Source organism: Cricetulus griseus, chromosome 3, assembly GCF_003668045.3.
Source record: "Cricetulus griseus strain 17A/GY chromosome 3, alternate assembly CriGri-PICRH-1.0, whole genome shotgun sequence".
Taxonomy (NCBI): Eukaryota; Metazoa; Chordata; class Mammalia; order Rodentia; family Cricetidae; genus Cricetulus; species Cricetulus griseus.
The window spans coordinates 153,361,367-153,386,129 of NC_048596.1; the positions used below are offsets into that span (position 1 = coordinate 153,361,367).

The 24,763-nt window shown below is 41.7% G+C and overlaps 1 protein-coding gene and 1 long non-coding RNA gene across 2 annotated transcripts; one reads left to right on the forward strand and one right to left on the reverse strand.

The window, feature by feature from the left end:
- Window positions 1–1,752: 1,752 nt before the first annotated feature.
- Window positions 1,753–17,290, reverse strand: Tmem184c (transmembrane protein 184C). Its single transcript, XM_027410558.2, has 11 exons — window positions 17,186–17,290; window positions 16,647–16,863; window positions 13,529–13,659; window positions 13,402–13,438; window positions 11,114–11,319; window positions 9,791–9,865; window positions 8,298–8,391; window positions 6,255–6,367; window positions 3,670–3,769; window positions 3,097–3,268; window positions 1,753–2,583 (listed from the first exon to the last, which is right to left on the reverse strand). Exons 1-11 carry the CDS (start codon window positions 17,215–17,217, stop codon window positions 2,219–2,221), a joined length of 1,542 nt encoding a protein of 513 aa, XP_027266359.1. The 5' UTR covers window positions 17,218–17,290; the 3' UTR covers window positions 1,753–2,218.
- A 109-nt stretch (window positions 17,291–17,399) lies between these two features.
- On the forward strand, window positions 17,400–24,763 carry LOC107979304. Its single transcript, XR_003484402.2, has 3 exons — window positions 17,400–18,266; window positions 24,078–24,251; window positions 24,634–24,763. It is a non-coding gene; the product is annotated as an uncharacterized LOC107979304 (long non-coding RNA).

A 24,763-nucleotide genomic window follows, 5' to 3' on the forward strand; every position in this document is an offset into this window, starting at 1 on the left:
AGCCCACATTTGGTCTTGTTGGTGAGCCTTTATGAGGGTAGCTTCTGACATCACTAGGAGACGCAATGTCACAGCGAAGTCCCTGATCCTCTAGCTCTTATGCTCTTTCTATCCCTCTTGCATAACATTCCCTGAGCCTTAGGTGTGGGAGGGTTTTTAGACAAATCCATTGGGACTGGGCTCCACAACTCTGCATTTTTGGTTGTGTTTGGTTGGAGATAGAAACTACACTGATCTGTGTGTATAAGGACAAATATTTATAGTTGTTTGTTAGGGTTTATGTTGGTTTAATAAATTAGTGGTTATAGATTCTCCTCCAGTAATCACTAGCACTAAGTAGTTGGCTGGGTTTCCAGTACCAGGCATGGTTTTTCTCTTGTTGAGCAGATCTTACGTCCAATTAGAGAACTGTTGGTTACTGCCAAGGTGTGTGTGCCACTATTGCACTCTCAGGGTTATTATGTCATGCTGGTTGTTGATGTGGTTCTGTCTGTCATAGCTGTGTAGGACTTTGGAAGCTTGCATGGTGTGATATTCTGAAAGTCACTGCCAAAGCAAATAACGGTCTAAGGGCTTCTCTTCTAGTTTAGTTACAGGTCTCATATTTGTGTGTCTTATACAGTGAGTTGATTTTGGTGTCTTTGGTATTGGAATCAGGACATCCAGGGACAACTCACTGGATGAAAGCTATTTTTCCTTAGTATGCCCACTTGGCGCTCTTGTCAGCAATTATTCTAAACTTTACATTTTGTTCACTTGTCTGGTTTTTGGTAGCATCACACTTTTTTTTCTTAAAACATTTTTATTTATGTGTTTGGAAGTTTTGCCTATATGTATGTCTGTGCCTGAATTAGTCAGAAGAGGGCACTAAATTTCCCAGAACTACAGTTACAAATGGTTGTGAGTTACTGTGTTGTGCTGGATCAATCCTGGGTCCTCTGGGGTGGGAGAGCAGCTAGTGTTCTTAACCACTGAGCAAACTTTCCAGCCCACTACACTGTTGACCACTATAGCTTTGTAACAGTTTCTTCTTGAGGCATGGTGTGTGTGTGCATTTCTCACTGTGTTGCTCAGGCTAATTCTCAAAACATTGTGGACTCAAATGACCATTCTCTCTTAGCCTCATAGAGCCATGAACCATGGCACCTAGCTTTTATTTCAGGAAATGCCATGTGTCCAACTTTCCTCAGAAGTGGTTTAGCCTTTTAAAGATATTTCTATATGACTTTTAGAATGTTCTTTACCAGAATAATGCCACTAGCATTCTGACAGCAATTACATTGAATCTGTATATTCCTATGGGTAGTGTGGACACTCTGATAAGATTTATTTTGATTCACATTGTATCCTTTCATTTATTTTCATCTTCTTGTTTCTTTGACCAGTGTTTTCTGTTTCTATTTTTGGCCTAGAACAGGCTGGCCTGGAACTTAAGTCCCACCTGCCTCTGCCTCCTGAGTGCTGGGTTTAAAGGTATACACTAGTAAGTCTATCTCAATTTTTTTTTTTTAATTTAGACTTCTAATCAAGCAATTTTTGTTAAAGCATTAAGAATTTATGTTTAAAGAGTAAGAAACAGTCAGGGTGTGGTGTTACATGCTTTTAGTACCAGCATTCAATGGCACAGGCAAGCTGTTCAAGGTCAGCCTGGCCTATAGACGAAGTTCCAGGACAGCCAGGGATATACAGAGAAACCCAGTCTTAAAACAACAACAACAAAAAAAAAGAGCAAAAGAGTAAGACACATAAGAGTTTCAGAAAATGGTATTGCATTTATTGAAAGACATGTAATTTAAGTATAATTATGTAAACTTAAATGGCACATGATTATGATTAAATTAAATTAATCTGAATTTATATGTACATTTTCATTTTCAGTCCAGAGCATTACATTCATGCAGTGGTAAGAAGCACTGATTTTTTTTTTTTCAAATGTCCATCCTCTTGAGAAATACAAGAGTGTTTAGCTGAAGTTGTTACTTACTGTTTGAATTTATGATGCCATAGCAGTTTAAGAAAGCCAAAGCCTAGGAAATTTAAATGTTATTTGTGATATATAAAACATACAAATATATATACTAACATGTGTATATTAGTATTATATGTGTGTGTATATTATATATAGTAGTTATATCTGGTTTTTGCCTATCTTTGAAATTTTCCAACATTTTGAACTGTCCAGATCTTGAGCCTATACACAAAGAGGATTGTGGCAACTTTAAGAGTCCGTTGATGTGTCGGGGGGCTCCTGCTCTTCTTGGATGTCATCTTCACACAGCCTGGCTGTAGAAAGTGTATCCTGTGAAGTAACTGTGTCTTCTGAGTCTTCTTGTTGGCCTGCATCAGAAGGCTCCTGCTCTTCTGGGAGATCAATCATGATGTCTTCACATAGTTTGGATGCAGCAGCCACATTCTGTGGAGTAATCGTGTGTCCAAAGCCCTGATACTGGCCCAGGGGGGAGGACGGCTTTGAACCTGCAGAAACTGCATCTTGTGACGATGAGGAAAGCAGGCTTGTGTGTTCAGTGTGCTCCGGGTCTTCAGGAAAACATTTTTTTTTTGGATAACCTCGCATTGTTCTCCCTTGAAGACAATATAAATTTATTAACCAAAAGTTATTTTCACCATTCTAAACATAATTCTATAACCGTCCCCTTCCCCCTCTTTGTCTTCCCCAAATTTGAAGAGCCCGTCTCGTGGTATTGCTTTAAATATTTTCTTATTTCTTAAGTTACTAGAGTAAATGACCATATCTTATGATCAGGGTGATGTCTCAATCTGTAAAATGCTCACCATACAAGCATGAGGACCTGAGTTCAATGCTCAGCACAGGTACAAGTCTGGGGCATGCTTGCAGTTCCTGTGCTAGTAAGGCAGAGATGGGATCCCTGGGGCTCTCTGGAGCCATCCTAGCTGAATCTGTGAGCCCCTGGGCAGTGAGAGACCCTGTTCCAAAACTTAAGCTGAACAGCTCCTGAGGTGAGGGACCACACTTGAGGTTCATCCCTGACCCCGTGTGCATATATCCACCCCACCCCACCCCACCCCCACTACAGACACACTCACACTAACCAAAGTTAAACAGCTGTTACTTACCAACTCGTCTTACTTGTTCAGAAATATCATCTCTGATATCCGACACATCCCACATAGCAAGGAAAGAGTCAAAGCATGAGCCTTCCTCTGCCTCTTGCACGTAGGGTTTATAGGAAAAGGAGTAATGATGGGCTATCGCCGCAAAGAACATTTCGATGCAGATGATGAAATCCTACAACAGCAGCAAAAGTATCAGGTTTTCAAACTGCTAACTTTTTCAGAGTTACTTAGGGTGTCAATAACTTTTTAAAATATAATCCAGATTATATTCATTTTTCAACATTTTTTTTTCTACTCCAAAACTCAACAAGCCAAGATTTACATCTCTTTTGCTTTTCCTTGGTCAAGTATTTCTCAATCCATTACCCAAGAACTGAAAGGGAACATGCAGATATAAGCAGACCAGGAAGGAAATCATTACCAATCAGTACCTACTTCTCTAGGGTTCCCGCTCCTCACTACAGAGTAAGCTAATAGTCTTGCCCACTGTTTGCTTGTTGGCAAGTTTGGGGCAACACTGCATCAAACAGCTCAAACAGTAAAACCCCTGAGTTCAGAGACAGTCCTACTTACCTGCAAGCCTGTGGCCACAGCTTCCGCACTTTGCCATTCCCACGTACGCTTTTCTGAAATAACGCCAACCTTAACCAACAAAGCTATAAGTACTGCTTGCCTGTGTGTCAAGAAAAAGTAAATGTCAAATGTAAACCATGAAATGAGGAGCTAGGGAGGTCACTCCGTGGGTAAAGCACCTGCCACACAAGTATGAGGGCCTAAGTTAGAATCACAGAACCCAGGTAAAGCTGGCATGGTAGTGAACATCTTAAACCCTGTGCTTCTGCGGTGAACTGAGAGGTGGGGTTAGATGATCCTGGGAGGACTGCAGGCCAGCAAGCCAGATGTGTACAGAGTGAACAATTAGGAGACCCCCCCAACCCCCCCTTCTCAGGGCTGGAGAGATGGCTCAGAGGTTAAGAGCACTGACTGCTCTTCCAGAGGACCTGAGTTCAATTCCCAGCAACCACATGGTGGCTCACAGCCATCTGTAATGAGGTGCCCTTTTCTAGTATGTAAGCATGCATGCAGATAACTGTATACATAATAAATAAATAAAATCTTAAAAAAAAAAAGAGACCCCATTCCCAAAGGAAAGGTAAGGACTGACACCCAAAGTTGTCCTCACTCACACAACAAACACATACACATACAAAGATTTAAATGTGCAACTAAAAACAGTGTACCCTAGGACTCCTCACCATCGTGCCTTCAGGGCATATTCCCAAACAAGTTGTGCTTATGTTAAATATACTAACCTTGAATTTCATTATGTATTCTCAGAACTTCATCATTTGGTTTATTTATCTTTTCTACTTTGAAACCATGTACAAATAATTAGATTCTAAGTTCTTACAGCTTATAAGTAAAGGTCTGATACTCAAGAGTGTTTACATGTATACTCATTACTAGGATTTTATTCCATCCATCCATCCATCCATCCATCCATCCATCCATCCATCCATCCATCCAGATACAGGGTCTGTCTATGTAGCCCTGGTTGTTCTAGAACTTGCTATGCTTACTAACCTGGCCTTGAACTCAAAGAGATCTGGCCACCTCTGCCTCCCAAGTGCTGAGATTAAAGGCATGAGCCACCATACATGGATAATTACTAGGATCAAAAAAATTAGTATTTATTTTTGGTTGTATATGTGCACACATGTAACATGTTGTGTGTGTAGGTCAGAGGACAACCTGCAGGAGTCATTTCTTTCCATCCACCAGGTGTGTTCTTGGATGGAACTCCAACTGTCAGGCTTCGTAATGGCAAACATCTTTTCCTGCTGATCCATTTCACTGGCCCTATTATTTTCAGTTTTGTCCCTCCCCCATTTTAAACCTTACTTATGATTAGTGTGGCAGGGTACCAGAGGACAACTTTGTGGAGTTGGTTCTCTACCTTTACAAGGGTTTTGGGGTTCAAACTCAGTTCATTAGGTATGCCTAGCAAGTGCCTTTCCCTACTGAGCTATCCTGCCAGCCCACAGATTATCTGAATTATAATATAGTTGAGTCCCATAAGTTTTTATAGCATAAGCTACTTCTGAAGAAGACTGCGTGTGACGTTTGCCTCACATGCTCGTAGTTATTCTGGCAGTACCATTTCATGAATTTTTTCTCTTTTTCCCTTGAATTGCTAAACTGGATACATTTTTATATATAACTCTTATTACCTATCCTGTTTCTAATGTAATGCCATGTCAAGCTTTTTTGTTTGTTTTGCGACCCTGAGGGCAGACAGTAGGGCCTTGTATACACTTGTGTTTTAGAGAACCCTGACTGATAAACATCCCTTCACACCATTAAATGTTTTCTCCCACTATGTAACTCTGACTGGACTCAAACTTGCTATGTAGAGCTTACTGGCCTCCAACTCACAGAGAACCACCTGCTTCTGCCTCCCCAGGGAGTGCTGGAATTAAAGGCATGTGCCACGACACCAAGCAGATCCATAATTTCAATGATAGTATCAAGATATTTAGACTGTCTCAAATTACCTTTATCTTTTAAATGTCGTAATGGCCATCTGACTACTTTTGATTGTTTAAATACAAGATCACATGATGCATGGCTATAAGAGCAGGCTGTCTTCAAACTCATAATTTGAGATTCTCTTGCCTCACTCTGAATGCTGGGATTACAGGTATGACCATCATACATGACTAAGATTATTATTTTTTTTTTGTTTAAACTTTTTTTTGTTTTTTGTTTTTCGAGACAGGGTTTCTTTGTGGCTTTGGAGGCTGTGCTGGAACTAGCTCTTGTAGATCAGGCTAGTCTCGGACTCAGAGATTCACCTGCCTCTGCCTCCAGCGTGCTGGGATTTAAAGGCGTGCGCCACCACTGCCCGGCTTAAAAACTACTTAACTGCTGGGCCTCTCTCCAGCATAAGGACATCTTCCTAGTTCAGGCTGGCCTTGAACTGAAGTCCGGCCTCGGTCTTCCAAGTGCTGGGATTACAGATAGGCACTTCTGAGCCTGGCATTGCAGTCACATTATTTAAAAAAAAAAAAAAAAAAGAAAGAAAGAAAAGAAAACCCTCCACCAACAGTTTATTGGCATTTATAAAATGAGAGTATCTAAGAGAAAGCAATACTTACCAGAACGAGACAAAGACTACGAGTTTGACACAAAGAAATTTGCCAACAGGTTGTATAGGGCTGAGTTCTTCCTTTAGCACTTTGTAAAACAGCAGGAGACAGTACATGGCAAACTAGAAACAAAAGCAACATTTAACATTCTGCAGTAGGAAGATAGTGACAGAATTGTTAAAGCTGAAACCAGAGCCTGCTCTACAGTAATGTTCCAGGCAGAACTTAAGGCCTCGTTCTAGTGCTTTTACTATGTTGCTACAGATGCATATACATTAAATTTCTCAAGAGACATGAACATTTTTCCTGAATATGTTTCTAAGTGTTCACATACTGCAACTCAAAGCAATAAGCAAATGACATGAACGGAAGAAAAGGTAAAGTGTTCCTTCAGTCAAAAGAAAAAGGAAAACGTATTTGTTACAATTTTAAACACAAATTACTGCTACTTTTATAAAATACTTAGATTATTAGTCTCTTGTGTATCATTTACATAACACACAGTTTGTAAGTCAACATATTAAATAAATACAGTTTCAATAAAATTATGACCATGAAATCTGCATCATACAAACAAATTTCCTTGAGAGCAGCAGTTACTCAAAGTGCCTTTACTTCTTAAAATAAGTGCTCATGATTTTAGTCAGTTAATCAACCAGTATTTCAACAGCAAGAAGCATTTCTGAAAGCTTACTTTTCTCATGAAAACCATAGATACTTTATGCTCATTTAAAATACTTCAAGATATGAAAGCAGGAAAGGAAGAACAAAGTTATTCAGATCCTGGCACCGGAGCCAGGGCCAGGCAGGGTACTTGTCCTATACTCATGGGACCCTGGGTCCAAGCTCTAGTACTGTTAAAAACAAACAAACTGAGATTCAGCACCAAACCATGCTACCCTCATGCTGGGATTATATCCAGGGCTGTGTGTGCTAGGCAAATACTCCAGACATATTCCATCAGTCATAACCCAACTTTCTAACTTTTGTGTATGTTTCATAAAGTTTACTTTTAGTATGGTTAAATGCTAGTGGGAGGACAAAATTATGCCCACTGGTTAAGCGTGTCTCCAGTCCTTTCTTAAAATGGGCATTACATCCCAGAACACAACACTTCAGACTGTTTGTTTAGGCTACATTCCCAGAAAAATGACTATAAGGGGGAAGCTCTGGAGAATAACCCATTTACTAACATTATAAACTTTTCGTGCGTGTGTGTGTGTGTGTGTGTGTGTGTGTGTGTGTGTGTGTGTGTGTGTGTGTGTGCGTGCGTGCGTGCGTGCGTGCGTGCGTGTGTGTTTATTTTCAGACAGGGTTTCTCTATGTAGCCCGGCAGTCTTGGAACTCAATTTGTAGATCAGACTGGCCTAGATCACAGAGATCTGCCTGCCTCTGCCTCTCAAATTCTGAGATTAAAGGCATGCAATGCTATGCCCAGCTCCATTATACACGCTAATATTATATGTATTAGAAGTGTCTGAGTTACTATACTGTAGAAAGCACTACCTAAAAACTTTGAATGACATACCCATCAGCTCAAACACTGTCTTTAGAGCCCTTCAGTTTCTAGAAGAGCACCCATTTGAAAAAAAAAAAAAAAAAAAACAGTCTTTATTTCTTTTTTTTTTTTTTTGAGACAGGGTTTCTCTGTGTAGCCCTGGCTGTCCTCACACTCTGCCTCCAGAGTGCTGGGTTTAAAGGCGTGCACCACCATGGCCCAGCTCAAATTCTTCCATTTTTATTTACTCTATCCTCTCATGCCAAATAGACTTTTCCCTCTTACTAATAGGCCGACTGAATTATGGTTTGTTTATTTAGAAGGCACGCAGTGCTTATACCCACATAGCTTTTAAGAGCAAACAGGTCTGCATGTAAGTCACCAAATCATTCATGAACATATTACTGTACTTTTGTATAAAGGCATACATTATAGTTGTTTCAAGTTCCATGTGCAAATTAAAAAGGTATTTTTTTTCTCAAGTAATAGTGCCTGATAATACTTAGCAATAGAAACTAATTTAGTACAATTAAGAAGAATGATGATTTACTTACCAGTTGTGACAAATTATTTATTATAACCAAGTAAGTCCAAGCGTTGGAGAAACTAAAGTTCCCTTCATCGTAGACACCAACAATCTCACATATCCTTAAAAATGGCAAAAATTAATTTTATGACTAACCAAGTAAACCCATATCGTAGTATGTACCCTTTAGAGACTTATTTTACATATATGAATGTTTTTCCTGCATGTATACCTGTGACAATGTGCATGCAATGCCCTTGGTGGCCGGAAAAGGGTGCTGAATACTCTGGAAGTAGATTTAACTAAACCCAAGTCCTCTGCAAGACTACCAAGTACTCTTAACCACTGAGTGATCTCTATCCCTGAACACATACTTAAGGTATAGCAGAAGCAATACTTAAAATTGAGAGTCATTTGCTTCAGTAAGCCTATGGAAATCACCGGACTTCAGTCAGTGACAGAGAAACATTTTTCTACATATGTATAATTATTCCCTTTAACTTAAAGGAATTATAAACTAAGAACCATTAAACTACAGAATAACCACTAAGCTTCAAAACAAAACTAAACAAGGCCTAATTTTGGAAAGTTTGCCTGATAAATGTTAATTAACTTCAATTCACTTTTTCCTGTAAATTACCTTGCAGGTAAGTATCTGAAGACCCAGACACCCCCACACCACAAGTAAATTTTACCACAAGAATTAAGTTATATGCTTAGGCAGTTTCTAAGCAGCAAGGAAATAAATCATAATTCCAAAAACAATTCTAGCTCAAAAGTAGAATAGAGTTGAACTGTTTTTATTTATTATTTTTTTAACATGATTCTCTTTTGTGAGCTGATGGACGTTAAGTGAGATCTAGCAGATGAATCGTATAAATCGACATTTTGGATTTTTTAGGGAACAGTTTCCTAGGTAGTTTGATTACGTTTCATATTTTGATATCAAATGGTTTTTGTGTGTTTACTTTGAGACTTGGTCTCTCACTGTAGACCAGACTGGCTTTGAACCCACAGAGCTCAGCCTGCCTTTGCTTCCCAAGTGCTGGGATTAAAGGCCGCAGCTCCTAATAAACTCTTAACAAGGTAGAAAATAAATCTGTGTGGGGTTAACCCAACTAAAGGATGTTTTGTTTTTCTGATGTGTTTAACAGTCTGCTCTCAGAAGGAAGTGAATCTCCTGGCAATTCTTTGCACTGTTATTATAATGGAATCCAGCTTTTGTATATGTATTTACACCATTAATCAACATTGTTTTTCTACTTGCTTTTCCCTTTTAAGAACATAGATTATATTTTAAGACAGGGCCCAGTGGGCTTTAAATTCTCAATTCTTCTGCCACTACCTTCAAGTGCTTGGGATTATTTGCCATCCATCACTACACTTGGTTTTTGTGGTGCTGGGAATTAAACCCAGGGCTTTGTGCTTACAAGGCAAACACTCTTATTAACTGAGCTATATTCCCAGGCATGTATCATGAAGATTAAAAAAAAAAAAAAGCTAAAGGAAGGTCATACTTACAATGCTGTAACAGTGGTAATTGGTCTGACCACAGTGTACTGCAATACTCCTAGTTTGCATCGAAAGAGCAGCATTCTGCAAAAGACAGAGAACATCTCAACTATTCAGTGGCATCATTACATCTCAAAGCCTCCAAACTAAAATCACTTTGACAAATGACACCAATTATGTTGAATTCTGCCAAACTGGTTCTCCTAAATGACAGTAGGACAAGAATGTGGACAGCAACAGGCAGTGGTGGCGCACGCCTTTAATCCCAGCACTCGGGAGACAGAGGCAGGCGGATCTCTGAATTCAAGCACAGCCTGGTGTACAGAGTTCCAGGACAACCTCCAAAGCAATACAGAGAAACCTTGTCTCGAAAAACAAACAAACAAACAAGCAAAACAAAACAAAACAAAAAAGAATGTGGACGGCAACCAGGAACTCTGAAGACCACTTTGAAATGATTTAATAACTTTACCTCTGAAAGCTTCCCTTGAGCTCCACTATAGTGCAACACAGAACAAAAGGAATAGGAGATGTTGGGACCTTGGTCAAGAATTTTCCTGTTTCCTACTCTTGCCATGATACACACCTCAAATCAACAGGACCAAATGATCTGAATCTGTGAGCCAAATAAACCTGACTGTCTCAGCAATTTTGCTGACAGAATTGACAATGGTAGCTCTAACTAACACAGCTCCAGGGGAGACACTGAGGCACAACTGAACTGTGTGCTTGTGCCCATGAACACACAGAAAGCAATTACATTTAGGATGCCGCCTCCTTGTGAATGTGTTCACAATGGTTTTACCTGGGACAAGGGAAACCACCCAAGGCTTGGCAGCATATTAAACAGGCTGGGGCCCTGGACTGAACAACAAGAGGCAGGGAGCTGAGTAGCAGCTTTCATCTCTCTTTGCTTCCTGACAGCTGGTGCAATATCCCATCATGCATCTGCCACATGCCATTCCTACCATAATGGACTGTACCCTCAAACTGTGTTCCTAAATTGCTCTTGTCAATTAGTTGTTGATTATGTGATCACATACAAGATCCTGTATGCTCCAATTCCAAACTGTAAAAAAGATGCTGATTAAATATTTTCTAAGGTTTTCTCCTGCAACACATTCATGAACTTTTCTATTGGGGTGAGCAATGTGAAAATAAAACAAAAATAAACAAAAAACCTCAACATATACATTGTAAAAATGTATTGTTATCTTTCAAACTGTTCTACGTGCTATGTAGGAAAAGGGATCTGCCTGCTGTCTCTGCCCTTGCAGAGAGCTGACTGACATTTAGAACCCACAGTGGCCAATTAAAATCAAACATACTTACTCTCCCATAGCCCACGGTGGACAGCAGCATAGTGGAGGGAGATGCTGTTGCTGGTCTTTAGCTTCCAGGTGTAACATCACGTTTGGGAATCGGATGGTTAGGTAGTTGTTAAGGAATATCATAAAGTTATAAATGACGTACGCTTCATAACACTCCCTCCAGGTATCCACGTATATGGCAATTTTGGGATATTTCAAAGCCAACCACTATGGAAAAGCACAGAAGTTAAAGAGCTGTAACTTAAATAATGTGAATTACCACTCAAATTCATGCTACTCACAGAAGCTAACTTTAGAACCTGGGAAATCTCGTCTGTCACATACATGCCATAAATGCTCTAAAATAATCCAGAATGAATTTACTTGGGGAGGAGGGTGGAGAATGCTGAGGGTTAAGCAATACAAGGCTGTGTTCCACCACTGAGCTACATCCCAAGTCCTGTAAACACCCTTAAAGTGCACCAAGCATCTTTGACACAGTTAAACAAAACAGAGAATTTCTTGGGGTAAATAATGAGCACAAAAAGAAAAGTTAACTGAGTTCTCAAATTATTTGAAGATAAGAAAAAGACATGATCACAGAAAATGCTACTGAAGACTTTTCTTTCAGGTGTTCCCCCCCCCCCCCCCCCCCGACAGGGTCTACATAACCTGGATATTCTGGAACTCACTATGTAAACCAGTCTGGCCTCCAACTCAGAGTTCCACCTAAGTAATGGGATTAAAGGCATGCAATACCACACCTGGATAAAGTAATTTTCTTTATAACTAATTACCATAGTAGTTATATCCACTGTGGAAAGTCTTTTTTTCCTTTTATTTTCTCCTTTTTTTGAGGGGGGGTACAAATAAAAGACTTCATAGCTAAGAAGCATGACAGTGAACTATCACCATCCTTACGAGATCTGCTTCTATGGGTTCAGCTAACTTTGGAGCAGAAATATTTCAAACAGTCCAACCCCAGGTTTGCACTCTGGAATTCACTATACAGACCAGGCCAGCTTCAAACTCATGGAGGTCCTCTTACTAGCCTACAGCACTGATATTCTACCAGGTGTCATAAGCCAGGTAGAGATGGCTGTGAGTATAGAGGAGATGCACCTAGTCCATATGCTAATGCTACACAATTTTTTTTTGCTTTGTTTTTTTTGTTTTTTGTGACAAGGTTTCTCTGTATTGCTTTGGAGGTTATTCTGGAACTTGCTCTGCAGACCAGCAAGGCCTTGAACTCACAAATATCCTCCTGCCTCTGCCTCCCATGTCCTGGGATTAAAGGTGTGTGTCACCAATGCCTGGCAATGCTACACATAGAAGGGAACTGAGGGCTGGGTGGTGGTGGCACACACCTTTAATCCCAGCACTTGGGACGCAGAGGCAGGAGGATCTCTATGAGTTCAAGGCCAGCCTGGTCTACGGAGCAAGTTCCAGGACAACCTCCAAAGCAATACAGAGAAACCTTGTCTTGAAAAACCAAAAAAAAAAAAAAAAAAAAAAAAAAAAAGGAACTGAGGATCAGCACATTTTGATGCCTGGGCGGGAAAGCAGTCCCTTGTGGCTGCACATGAATGGGGGTAATTTATAATTTTACATTCTTTAAAATGTTAAAAGCCACTAATCTTAAAATGGAAGCAACCGAACAAAGAAAAAAGCTATATATCAAAAACATTTGAAATATCTACATTTTTCATTATATTATCTTCCTTACCAATATTAAAAAACAAGTGAACTTGGCCAGTTGTGGTGGTGTATACCTTTAATCCCAGCACTTGGGGGACAGAGGCAGGGGGCTCTCTGTGAGATCAGTGCCAACTTAGTGAGCTCCAAGACAGCCAGAACTATAGAGTAAGATCCTGCCTCAAAAATATAAATAAATACAAATGAAAGAAAGAAAGAAAGAGCTGGGCTATGATGGTGTACACTTTTAATTCCAGCACTCAGGAGGCAGAGGTAGGTGAATCTCAGAGTTTGAGGACAGCCTGATCTACAGAGGAAGTTCTAGGACAGCCAGGGATACAAAGAAGCCCTGTCAAAAAAAAAAAAAAAAGTCAAAAAAATTCTTTTTTAAAAAATTTGATTTTATGTGTATGAGTATTTTGCCTACATGTATGTGTATATGCTATGTTCATGCCTGGTGCCTACAGAGATCAGGAATTGGATTCCCTGGGACTGGAGTTATAGTTGTGAGCTGCCATGAAACCTGGGTCCTCTAGAAGAGCAAAAAGTACTCCTTACCACTGAACCATGTCTCCAGCCCAAGAATTCTTAATGAAATACAATAAATATACTTACACTATCCAAACTGTATATTGGGACCATCCAAAGAATCCTATGGAAAGTAAAACAAAAAAAAATTTAATATCATGTTTATGAATTAAGCCAGTCATTACTAGTAATAGTAAATATATTAGCATTTGACCTTATAATAGGTTTTTGAAGTTCGGGTTGTGTGTAATGCACCAAATGTTGCAGAATCCCCCAGAGGGACACAGGTATCGTCAGCAGCAGAAAGATACCAGCAATAAACCATGCTTTAGTGTGTATTCCAACCTTGAAAGACAAAAGAACACATTAGTTTAGATTCTGATACTAAAACTATAAATATCAGTATTTTTATTTCTCAAATTTTCATTTGATTACTAATACTGCTTGGTATTTTCCAAATAATCAGTGGTGGTGGTGGTGGTGGTGGTGGTGGTGGCACACACCTTTAATCCCAGCGCTCAGGAGGCAGAGGCAGGTGGGTCTCTGTGAGTTTGAGGCCAGGCCTGGTCTCCAGATCGAGTGCCAGGATAGGCTCCAAAGCTACACTGAGAATCCCTGTCTCGAAAAACCAAAATAAATAAATAAGTAAATAAAGATTTACTTTTTAAAAAATTATATATACATATGTGTCAGTGAGGATATGTGCATGTGTGAGTGTGGTTATAGATTCCTTGCAGCTGGAGTGACAGGGTGTGGTGGCATACACCTTTAGTCCCAGCAACTTGGCAAGAGGGAGCTCCAGACAAAAGAACCCTCCCTCTTCAAAAACAATTTACCTGATATCTTTGCGCATTCCTAGCATGTTACTCGCTTTCTGTATGTGATCTCTGCTTGCTCTTTGTAAGTAAGAACCAGCATCCAGGATGCTGAGGACTACTAAAGACTGAGTGTCCTCACAATGTGCTGTTAGGAACAAAGTTCCATTTCAAACAATCATAAACCAAGTGACCAGAAAAATGAGTCCCTGCTATAGTCATGTACCCTTAGCACAATATCACTTTGGGTACTTCTCTCTCTGTCTCAGTGTCCTCATCCATATAAAGAGGAAATTTCCTGTATTTTGCATTTCTAAGAGGATTAGATAAAATCATAGTTACAGAATAAACAAGAACTCTCCAGGCTATGCTCTAGTTAATGCCTCTAACCTGAAACTCAAAAACAAACCCTTTCTTTAACCTCAGTCCTTTCTACCTATTATGCTATCATCTCAAAACTGATATATTCTCCTGACCCTAAGTTTCCACCAAATATTCCTACTCAATTCTGTTCTGGTCCTTTCAATTTCAGTGAAATCACTAAGCTCCCCAATCACCTTTCTACTTGTGAAAGTGACAGAGTTGCAACAGTGGACACCATTCAAAATGTTCCCCTTGAAACTCTCCTCAGGAATTCACTTCATTGATTCTTTGTAAATTCCCGTGAAACACTGGTACCAGGTCCTTTGCTGTTCCTTGTCTCTGTCCCGAACCTTTCAGAAGCTGAAACTCAACCCCTAATGTGAATGGACATATTTGCAGATAAGGCTGATGGGAGGTGGAAGTGATTTAGGTGAAATGAGGTCATAGTCTCAGAGGGCTGGTGATCTCAAAATGAGATGTTAACCACCTGAGGATTCAGAAGAGCATGGCAACCTGAGAGCACCCTCCCCAGACAGCAACCCCTCTGCCCCCCCCCCCATATCTGATATCCAAAAAAGTTTTCAAGACTGTGAAAAATCAAGTTCCTGTTGAAGGCACTCAGTTCATGGTATAAACACGTGCTTCTGTGTGAGTGCTAGCTGTCGGGCAAGCTCCCAGGTAATTCTGTGTCCACCTCCATCTTGCCACAGACACCATTCATGTGGGTTACAGAGAGGGCACCAAGGTGGCCAGGCTCTCCTGGGTATTGCCTTACCTACTAAGCCATCTTCCACAGCCCAGTTTATGGCATTTTCTTATGGCAGAGAGTAGAGAACAAGACCCCCACGTGTATCTGCAGTTTAAGCTGTTCTGAGGTCTACACTTGCATATCCAAGTGCATTACTTGACAGGCTCACCCGAAGGTCCTCCATTAAACATCCCAATCAGAACCTGAGGGGCTTGACTTGGGGTGTTAGCAGTTTACACTGCAGATTAGAAATGGTCTTAAAGCTTAGTTGAAGCTCACAACTAAGAAAGATCATATACATTTCACTTATCTTCCTATACTATATTTCAAGGAATACTAATTGAGGAAATTATATTTATGTTAAGATTGCTACACCTAAATTTGGATGAACAAATTTCAAATAACCTAAAAACTTAACAAATAAAAAATTTTAATATTGTAATAGCCTTAAATATCTATGTTGACTACAATTTTTTAAAAGCCAACAAAAGTTTAGTGACTAAAAGAACTATACTTTCTGGTTATTAATAATTGGCAATTTAAGTTCATTTTATACATATATTACAAATATGCTAGGTATCCAACTTGTAATGCTTTCCCAATGTCACAATATTGGCATGAACAAATAATAAAACTTGGGCCAGAAAGATGGCTCGGGTAAGTTGCTTGCCTCACTCAGCCTCACGACAGAAAGAACCACTCCCCCAACTTGTCTGCCCTCTGCCCTCTGGCAACTGGGCCATTCCACGAATACACCAACAAACGCATTTTTAAAAATAAAGAAACAAATACACAAGGAACTTTTGTAAAACTTTTGCTTTGACTAAGGAGTAACTTCAAGTCCGGTAATGGTAGAATGCTTGCTTGCCTCAGATGCACAAAGCCCTGGGTTCCATCCCCAGCGTTGACTAAACAGAAGCACTGAGAGTGTGGACGTTGGAGGATCATCCTAGACTACAAAGCAAGTTCCAGAACAGCCGGGTCTACATGAGACTTTATCTCGTTCAAGAAAGAAACAAAAGATGTAACTTCAAACGTAAAAACAATTATCAAAGAAACTAACGGTAATCCTTTAGTTCCAGGAAGCAGGCTAAAACCTATAAAATCCAGAACATAGCTCTCAAGATAGTTTTATTTGGTCTAGTCAAGCGCAATATCTGCATAGCGGATCTGATTTCAAGAATAATCTGGGAACTGATGGGTACCGGCAAAGCTTTCTAAACAGCAACATTAACTATTTTCTCCACCCGGCCCCGCCTCCACTTGTAGCGGCAAAATGAAATTAGACCGGTCGGTTTAATGTTCAAAGATGAAATGTTTTGCAGACCCCAAGCATTAGAAGGCGGACAAAGGGATTCTGCCAACCAGTGAGTGTAAGATGGGGTAGAGGTGCTGGATCCTCTTACCTTCAGTTTCTGAAGTTCCCAAATACACAGGGGAACCGAGATCAGGATGGAAACTACATAAATAAGTACGAGCAGGGGTCGGATCCATCGCCTCCAGTTGTTCCGGTTACACGCGCAGGGCATTTTCATAAACAAATTAGCTTTCGACAGCCAAGAAAACGAACTAAGCCGAGATTTTGGCGTTTTCTCTCCTTCGGCTGTTTTCTCCTCTGGCACTCTATAGGGGAAAATTTAGCAGCCGCTGGCTCCGCGTCCTTGGGTCGCGCTGTGGTTGCGGCTGCCGCAGCGGCGGCCGCTCGAGATGCTCGCAGGTGCGGGCTGCATCCTCGCCGGCCACCCGGCATGCACCCGGTGCGCCGCGGCGGGGTCGCCGCCTCGCCTGGTGTCTCCTAGAGCCTCGGCTGCACCATGGCCCCGAGGACAGCCGGGGTGACCTGGGGGCTCGGACCTGCAGCTGGAAGCCGCCAACTCCCTCCCTCCCGCTCTGGCAGGCGAGTCTCCGCCCCCCGGAAGACCCGGCCCGCGACTTCCTCACTCACGCTTTCGGAACTTCCAAGGTAGTGGAACTCATCTTCAAAAGATGTGAGCCTACTTCCGTTTCCGTTCAGATGCTTCAAGCCAATGATCTGCGGTGAGTTTCAAGCTAGGCAAACCCTGTCCGGTAACGTCAAACCTTTATGATTGGTCAGTTACAGAGGAGGCGTGACTGTAACCTAGGTTACTGAAGGGCGTGGCGAGGGATGCAGTGCGGGTTTGGCCAACTCGGCTGGTCCTGGTGATCACGAGGAGGGTTCCAAAAGTTGTAGGAACTGGGGACGTTCCAGAAACACCTGCTGTATTCTTGAGACTTTGTTTGTCCGAAGGAAGCCTTAGAGAAGACAGTCACTGTGGAGCGTAACTAGTGACAGCTTTTTTCTTAGAAGACTTCCCAGTTGTCTTTAGGGGTGGAATCGGAAGCCCGATGGAAAAAACAGAATAGGAAACCTTCTTCCCTGAGATCCCAATCAGTTGCCAGAGTTAGAGCCCTAGGGAGGGGTTTTTCTGCATAATATCTGAACGGAGTAGAAGAATCATTCTAAAAAAAATAGTTTATTTGGAAGTAACTGCCGATGTGAAATGTTCATATTTGGAGCTTGTGTTAAAAGTCCTACTCATTTAGGATTCAGAAGATTGGCTTTCTGACACCGTATTCTTTGCACTCAAAGCTTTTAGCTGTATAGGTTTGCAGATCGAAAAATGGCAAATGGGACCGTGGTATTTCTAAATGAAGGGAGCAAGCAAACATCTGTGTCCCAATTAGAGACAAGCATATGGCCTATATTGTCATTTTCTGAAATCAGTTGTATTACATCCTTTACCTGTGTTATAGGAGTTGATCTGCACAAAAGTACCGAGAGACAGGCAGTTTTCCGTTTCACAGATGAGAAGTTTCAAGTGATTGATTTGCCCACACTTTTTTCTGACCTTGGATTCTGCTTGATGTTTAAATAATTGGTTTGTCATTGTTACGCCCAGATAGAGGAGTCCACCAAAGACCACCAAGAAGGCTGAATCCGTATGCCAAAGCAAAGAGCCTTTATTCAAGCTGTAGTTTGGACCCTCCATGTGTCTGACCCAGAGGTACGAGATTGGAGAGTCTCGAGCTCAGTTGCGGTGGAGTTTTTTTTTTATCGAAATAGGTTGGGGTGAGGTGCTAGTTTGTGAGTGTGTGTGTGTGTGTGTGTGTGTGTGTGTGTGTGTGTGTGTGTGTGTGTGTGTGTGTGTGTGTTTTCCTGGAATCCAGTGTTGCCTGCCAGTACATCGAAACTCTGGCTGGTTTTTTATTAACCCTGTCATGGCATCTGTGTGGCTAAGCTGCCCTGGGCCCCATAGTCATCACCTACAACCAGGGAAATTCTGCCTATTTCCACAACATGTGGGCAAAATGTTGTGGGCCCTAGACTCCCATAGATACAGATGGAATAGTATATTCCTGCCACTCTGTGAGCCAGAGCCTGAAGATTGACTTCCACAATAATTTTCCTATTCTTTCATCTCTCCATTTTGCAACTTTTCCTTAAAGGGGTACTACAACTTTTGTTTGGTCTAAACTAAAATGGTTAGAGGGAAATTCCTGATCATTAATGAATACCTTGTGAATTGTTGAAGTTTAGAAAATAAGAGAAACTCTTGCTCTACAACTCAATGTCATTACTATTTACTTCTTGGCAATGACAGTTTTTTGGAGAGACTGTCTAATGTGTGTTTAGCCACACACACTCATTGCTGCCCACAGTCGTTTTACCCCTTCTTTTCTCATGGAAAACATTTTTTTTACATAATTTCTGAAATCTATCTCAAACCTCTGATGTTCTGGTGGAAGCTCCATCTCAGCCTCTGGCATCCTATACCTAAGGAGTCTGGGATGTTTAGGTGGAAGCCCTATTGCTGTCCATATATACCCAAAAATGTTGTGATGTTGGGAATCTCCAGCTAGGGCCCCCCTTCCATACTCTGGTCTCATGCTTGAAATTCCAAACCCCACCCTGAGAAAGCCCACCAAAAGACGGCCTCTCCCTAGGACTGCTCAAGACCATGACTTCAGGGTATATAAGACCTGGTAGCCATATTTGCCAGGTGATTCCTCCCTTGCCTTCCCAAGGGTCACCCGGGAGTTGCTTTGCTCTGCTCATATTAAACCTGGATTTACTCACTTGGCCTGGTCTGAATTATTACATTGGCCATGGTATTACTAGTGGGGGATTTAAACTTTTCATCTAGCACCATCCTTCATGTTTTGTTACAGCCATTAAATGTTTGTCTTTTTTTCTTAGACTGTGAGTTTCCCTGAGAAAGCTAAATAAAAGTCTTGAACCATTAACAACCATTATTAAAAACCAGGGCAATGAGGAGGCAAAGGTGTCAGGTGCAGACATTGTTAGACCCCCGAAAACTCAAGTATCCGGGGTCTCAGGCCAGGTTCGCGGTCACCCCAATCACCAGGCGGATTCGAGAGCTTGCTGCAAACTGCACGAGGCTTTATTGTAATTTAACGAACTAACCCCATGTTAGCTCGGGTCTTTCACCCACCCGCCATGGCAGACGGCTAGAAAAAGACGGCTCCTACGGGCTCCCAAAAGATCTTATAGGGCAGCGTAAGGGGAGTGTCTAGGGGTACGCACAGGCTCATGATTGGTGTGCCTCCAGGCTTGGAGGGCTTGCCCTGTGTTGATTGGTCAACTGGTTGTTATGGCTCATAGGCCCTCCCAGGGTGGTTGCTATGCTCTCTACGTCATTGCTGTGCGCTTGTCCGTAAAGCACACCCAGGGTCGTAAAGCATAGCGCCACCAGCTAACTTCTGATTGGTTCCTTGTCACAAGACAGGCATCTGACTTCTACGTGACCAAGGCAGGTTTATGGCAAGCACGTGTTCGGCTGTTATGGCTGCCAAAAGGGAAGCCGGTTCCTTCAACATGACTTTACACACACTCTTGAGCTGGAATTCATTTTTGATGAAACCTCTACATGGCAACAGAGAAACCAGAAAGAGTGAGGTTTTTTTTCCTTTAAATTTGTTGATGCACAAAAGCTCTGCCTTATTTTGAAGGGTCCCTCCTCCCCTCCCTCCTCCCCCCTCCCCCTTCCCTCTTCCTTCCTTCCTTCCTTCCTTCCTTCCTTCCTTCCTTCCTTCCTTCCTTCCTTCCTTCCCAGTCTATCTGTGTAGACCAGACTGGCCTGGAACTCATAGCCATCCACCAGTTTCTGCTTCCCCAGTGCTAGGATTAAAAGTGTGTGCCACCTTGCTCCGAAATTGACAGTCACTGATTTTAGAGCAAGATCTGCTGACCTTACAGGGCTCTGCAATGAATTCAGAGAGAGAACAAGGGCCTGTAAAGCCAGGGGCTGAAAAAGGCCTCACCTGTGTCACTAGTTACATAGAGGCTGGAAGCTGTGGCCCCTTGCTTTGTCTTCTAATTCTCTCCTGAGTAGCTAACATCTTTTGTCCTGCCTAGCATGTTCCTAACATAGATGTTTTCATTTCCCCTCTCTATCCTCAGCAAAGATATTTATACATATAAATATATTTGTTTTTAGTATATACATATATATGTATACACACACACACACACACACACACACACACACACACACACACACAGATCGTGTAGGTGGAGGGAGTCTCTGTACATAGTCCTGGCTGTCCTGGAGCTTGTTCTGTAGACCAGGCTGGTCTTGAACTCACAGAGATTTGCTTATCTCTGCTTCCGGAGTGCTGGGATTAAAGGTGTGGAATATGCCCAGCAGCAGTAGCAAAGACTTACCTAATTATTCTATTTCTTAGGTTTCAGCCCTCAGAAGAAAAAGGAGGGAAAAGTAGACAATTGTAGACAGTTGTGTGTTCTGGGACAGCTGTATCTGTATTTCAAACATTTAAAACACAAATTAAAGTATCACAGCACTTCTGTGATTTCCAGCAGCCTGTGATCTGTTGGCCCACAACACTGGGAGCTGTAATCCTAGGGTCATTCACCTGTGTCTCTGACCTGGGTTTGTGCTTCTCCTTGGTCTTGATTCTTGATTCATCCCAGATACAATCCCCACATTTGTAGTACTTATCTGAATAGTTTCTGATTCCTTCTTATGCATTCCAGTCTTTACTTTTCCATATTTTACTCTGGTTCACTTCCCCAGCACATGCACTTTTACCCTGGGTTTTGTTTGTTCCTTGTTTAAACCATTGAGATAAATATCTAAATGAATATTTAAATTGCCCTTGCCCTTATCCTCAAAGCTGTGCTACTAGAGTTACTGGATTCATGACTATTGGGTTCTCTAGCTTACACACACACACACACACACACACACACACACACACACACACACAACCAACAACTGACAAAGTGTCTTCTGCTGCCCAGTAGATTTCAGTAATGAAGGTGACTAGCTCAGGACAGAATACTGTGAAGGTGTAAACAACCTATTCGGTAATAAATTACCCCGAGTAAAATCAGTGCTTACTGGATGAGCTTCCAATTATCTGGCAGGAAAGCTTCCTTCCTTCCTGCTCCTGGCCCATCCCCTCCCTCCCCTTTCTCCTCCTCTCCTCCCGCTCTCTTTCTGGGTCTCTTGTGGTCTAGGCTGACCTCAAACTTGCTACATATCCAAGGATGACCTTGAATTTGTGATCCTTCTCAATCTCTCGAGTGCAGCACCAAGACAGTTCACGCAGTGCTCGGATTGAACCTGGTGCTTCATGCATGCTGGACAACTTCTCTACCAACTGAGTACTTCCTACCCAGTCCAGCTCTTATTTGCGCCCACCAGTGTTTTGTTTTTAGACCAATTTAAGTGACACTTCTGGAGTATCAAAGTTCAGGCTAAAGGGAATGAAAACAACCCTTCTCCTTGTGTGTGTGTCTTGAGATAGGGTCTCCTTCTGTACCTTAGGCTGGCCTTTGCAATTCTCCTGCCTCAAATTCTCAGGGGTTACAATTGCAGATCTGAGCTATCACATCTGACTTGGGAAAAATCCTAGTAACTTCAAATAGAAAAGTTGAGAGGAAAAGTCTTTGTGGCAAAGATGATCTGGATACATATATATATATATATATATATATATATATATATGTGTGTGTGTGTGTGTGTGTGTGTGTGTGTGTGTGTGTGTGTGTGATCTGTGGTAATCTTAAAAGAAACCTATGACCTATACAAGGGGAGTTGTTAATCCTGCTGGATGAGAATAAAACCACTACCACAATTTTAACCCAAATTTGAAGCAAGCTTTAATTATTGGCTAAGATGATGGACTCTAGTCAGGTCTGTTCCCTGATTCCCAAAAAATGGCCAGTAGTCACATTTTGCAGAAGCTTAAAAAGGCAAACTAATAAGGCCACATATTTGTTATCAGGTCCAATCAGGGGCCAGCATATATCCTGATTTATTTCCTGCCTGTGTACCTCCCACACATGTGTGATCAAGGACTTCTGGCATAGTTGGGTCAGACAGACTTGTTTAGGGGAGTGAAAACATGTGGTTTGTTATCTCCCATAAACAATAGCCTCCAGCATTTCAGGAAGCATCTGTCCTTGGGCTGGGGCCTTGCAGATCAGAGGCATTTTTGTTTTGTGGATCTCTTAGGCATAGTAATTAAAACTTAAAAAACGTACACTGGGTGTTGGTGGCGCACGCCTTTAATCCCAGCACTGGAGGCAGAAGCAGGCGGATCTTTGTGAGTAATAGGCCAGCCTGGTTTACAGAGTGCCAGGAGAGGTTCCAAAGCTACAGAGAGAAACCTTGTCTTAAAAAACAAAACAAAACAAAACGAAAATCCTAAGCACTTGGAAGGCAGAGGCAGAGGATCTCTGTGAGTTCGAGACCAGCCTGGTCTACAAGAACTAGTTCTAGGACAGCCTCCAAAGCCACAGAGAAACCCTGACTCAAAAAACCAAAAAACAATAACAAAAACTTAAAATGTCATCTTTCGCTCTCACAAAGGATTAGAGGGATGGTTTTGTGTTATGTGAAGGATGAGTTTTATCTTCAACTATGAGGAGAACACTCTTTGAAGATGGAGGTTTCACCTTTGCATTTCTCACATTTGTTGGGCTGTTGAGTTCTATTATGTAAACGCATGAGCACCCATCCTGAATGGACTTGTTTGCTTGACAAGGAGTGTGTGGTGTGTGCACTGTCCTGCTTTAGGGAGTGAGTGCTCTGAATGGAGTCCACCAGGCTTAGCCAGTGCAGACAGTGCCTGCTTATGGAACATCTTCCCTCTGTAGATAAGGGTTGAATTTGACTCCTCCTCCTCCTTCCTATTTATTTATTTATTTATTTATTTATTTATTTATTTGGTTTTTGAGACAGGGTTTCTCTGTTTCTCTGTGTAGTCTACTTTTCTTGTTTTATATGAAGTGTGAATGAATAAGTGATCCCTAGCTGGCAGTGCTATTTCGGGAAGTTATGGAACCTTAGGAAGTGGTAAGTATTGGATCCTCGGTTATTGGGTTTCTCCGATGATGCAATAAGCCAAATCAAGCCGAATTAACAAGACCAGATTTAATAAATAGGGCAGAGCCAAGCAAAGTAGAGCAGTACTGGGTGACACTCAGGAAGGCAGGAGAGAAAGCATGTGGCTCATCTATAGGCCAGGTCTTAAATATCCTGTAGGTGTGGTCTTGATCAGCTCGCGGGAGGAGCTGACCCTTGGTCTTTCTGAAGGCCAGGGTCTGGAGTGGGAGGAGTGAAACCCGAGCTGAGATTCCCAACAGGAAGTAGGGCTCTTGGGAACATGCCTTGAAGGTTACACTTCTTCCCAGTTTGTAGTTCCTCCCGTTGTTTCTTGGTGTTCTTCCCAAGTACATAGTCCTGCAGCCATGGAATAAACCCTCTGAAACTGTGAGCCACTTGCACAAATAATAGTAAACAACCGCCTCGGTCTTCCTGCTCCAGAAGATGCAGTCTCTGCCCTTCTGGATCTCCAACTACCGCCCAGGAGACGAGCCAACCCCTCCTCTTCCTTACAAGGGGTCATGTCTGCACACCTGAAGCTACACTCCTAGGATGCAGCTACCACCGCAAGTCCACTGGTGAAATAAGATGCCACTACAACTCTCCACATTTAAGGTGTTTTTTTTTTTGTTTTTGTTTTTTGTTTTTGTATCAGGATTTTGTTGCAGTCATGAAGAAACAATTTAATATCTCCTACAGTATAAGTTCTGTTGTGTATTTTCCATTTTCCTTACATAGAAAAAGAGGAAAACAGAACACTGGCTTGTGTCTTCCTTTCCAGCTTGGTCATCATTTCTTAGAATCACTCTAGGTCAAGATAAGAATCAGGCAATCATTTTGGGGCAGAGCTTTCAATGCTCCCATAATCTCAGAGATGTCCCCGGGGAGAGACACTTGAGGGAAACAGTGCCTTGCTTTCCTGTATTTTTTTTTTTTTTTGCTATCATAGCAAAAACCATAGACTTAAATGTTTGTTCATTTTGTTTCCTTGTTGCAGAAGTCAGAAATCTGGGGACTGTGTGTCTCAAAGGGCTGAAAACAAGAGGTGGACAGGCCTATCTTATTTTCTGGAGGCTCTAGGGGAGGATTCCTGTTCACTGGAGTCATTGTTAGAACCCAGTTCCTGG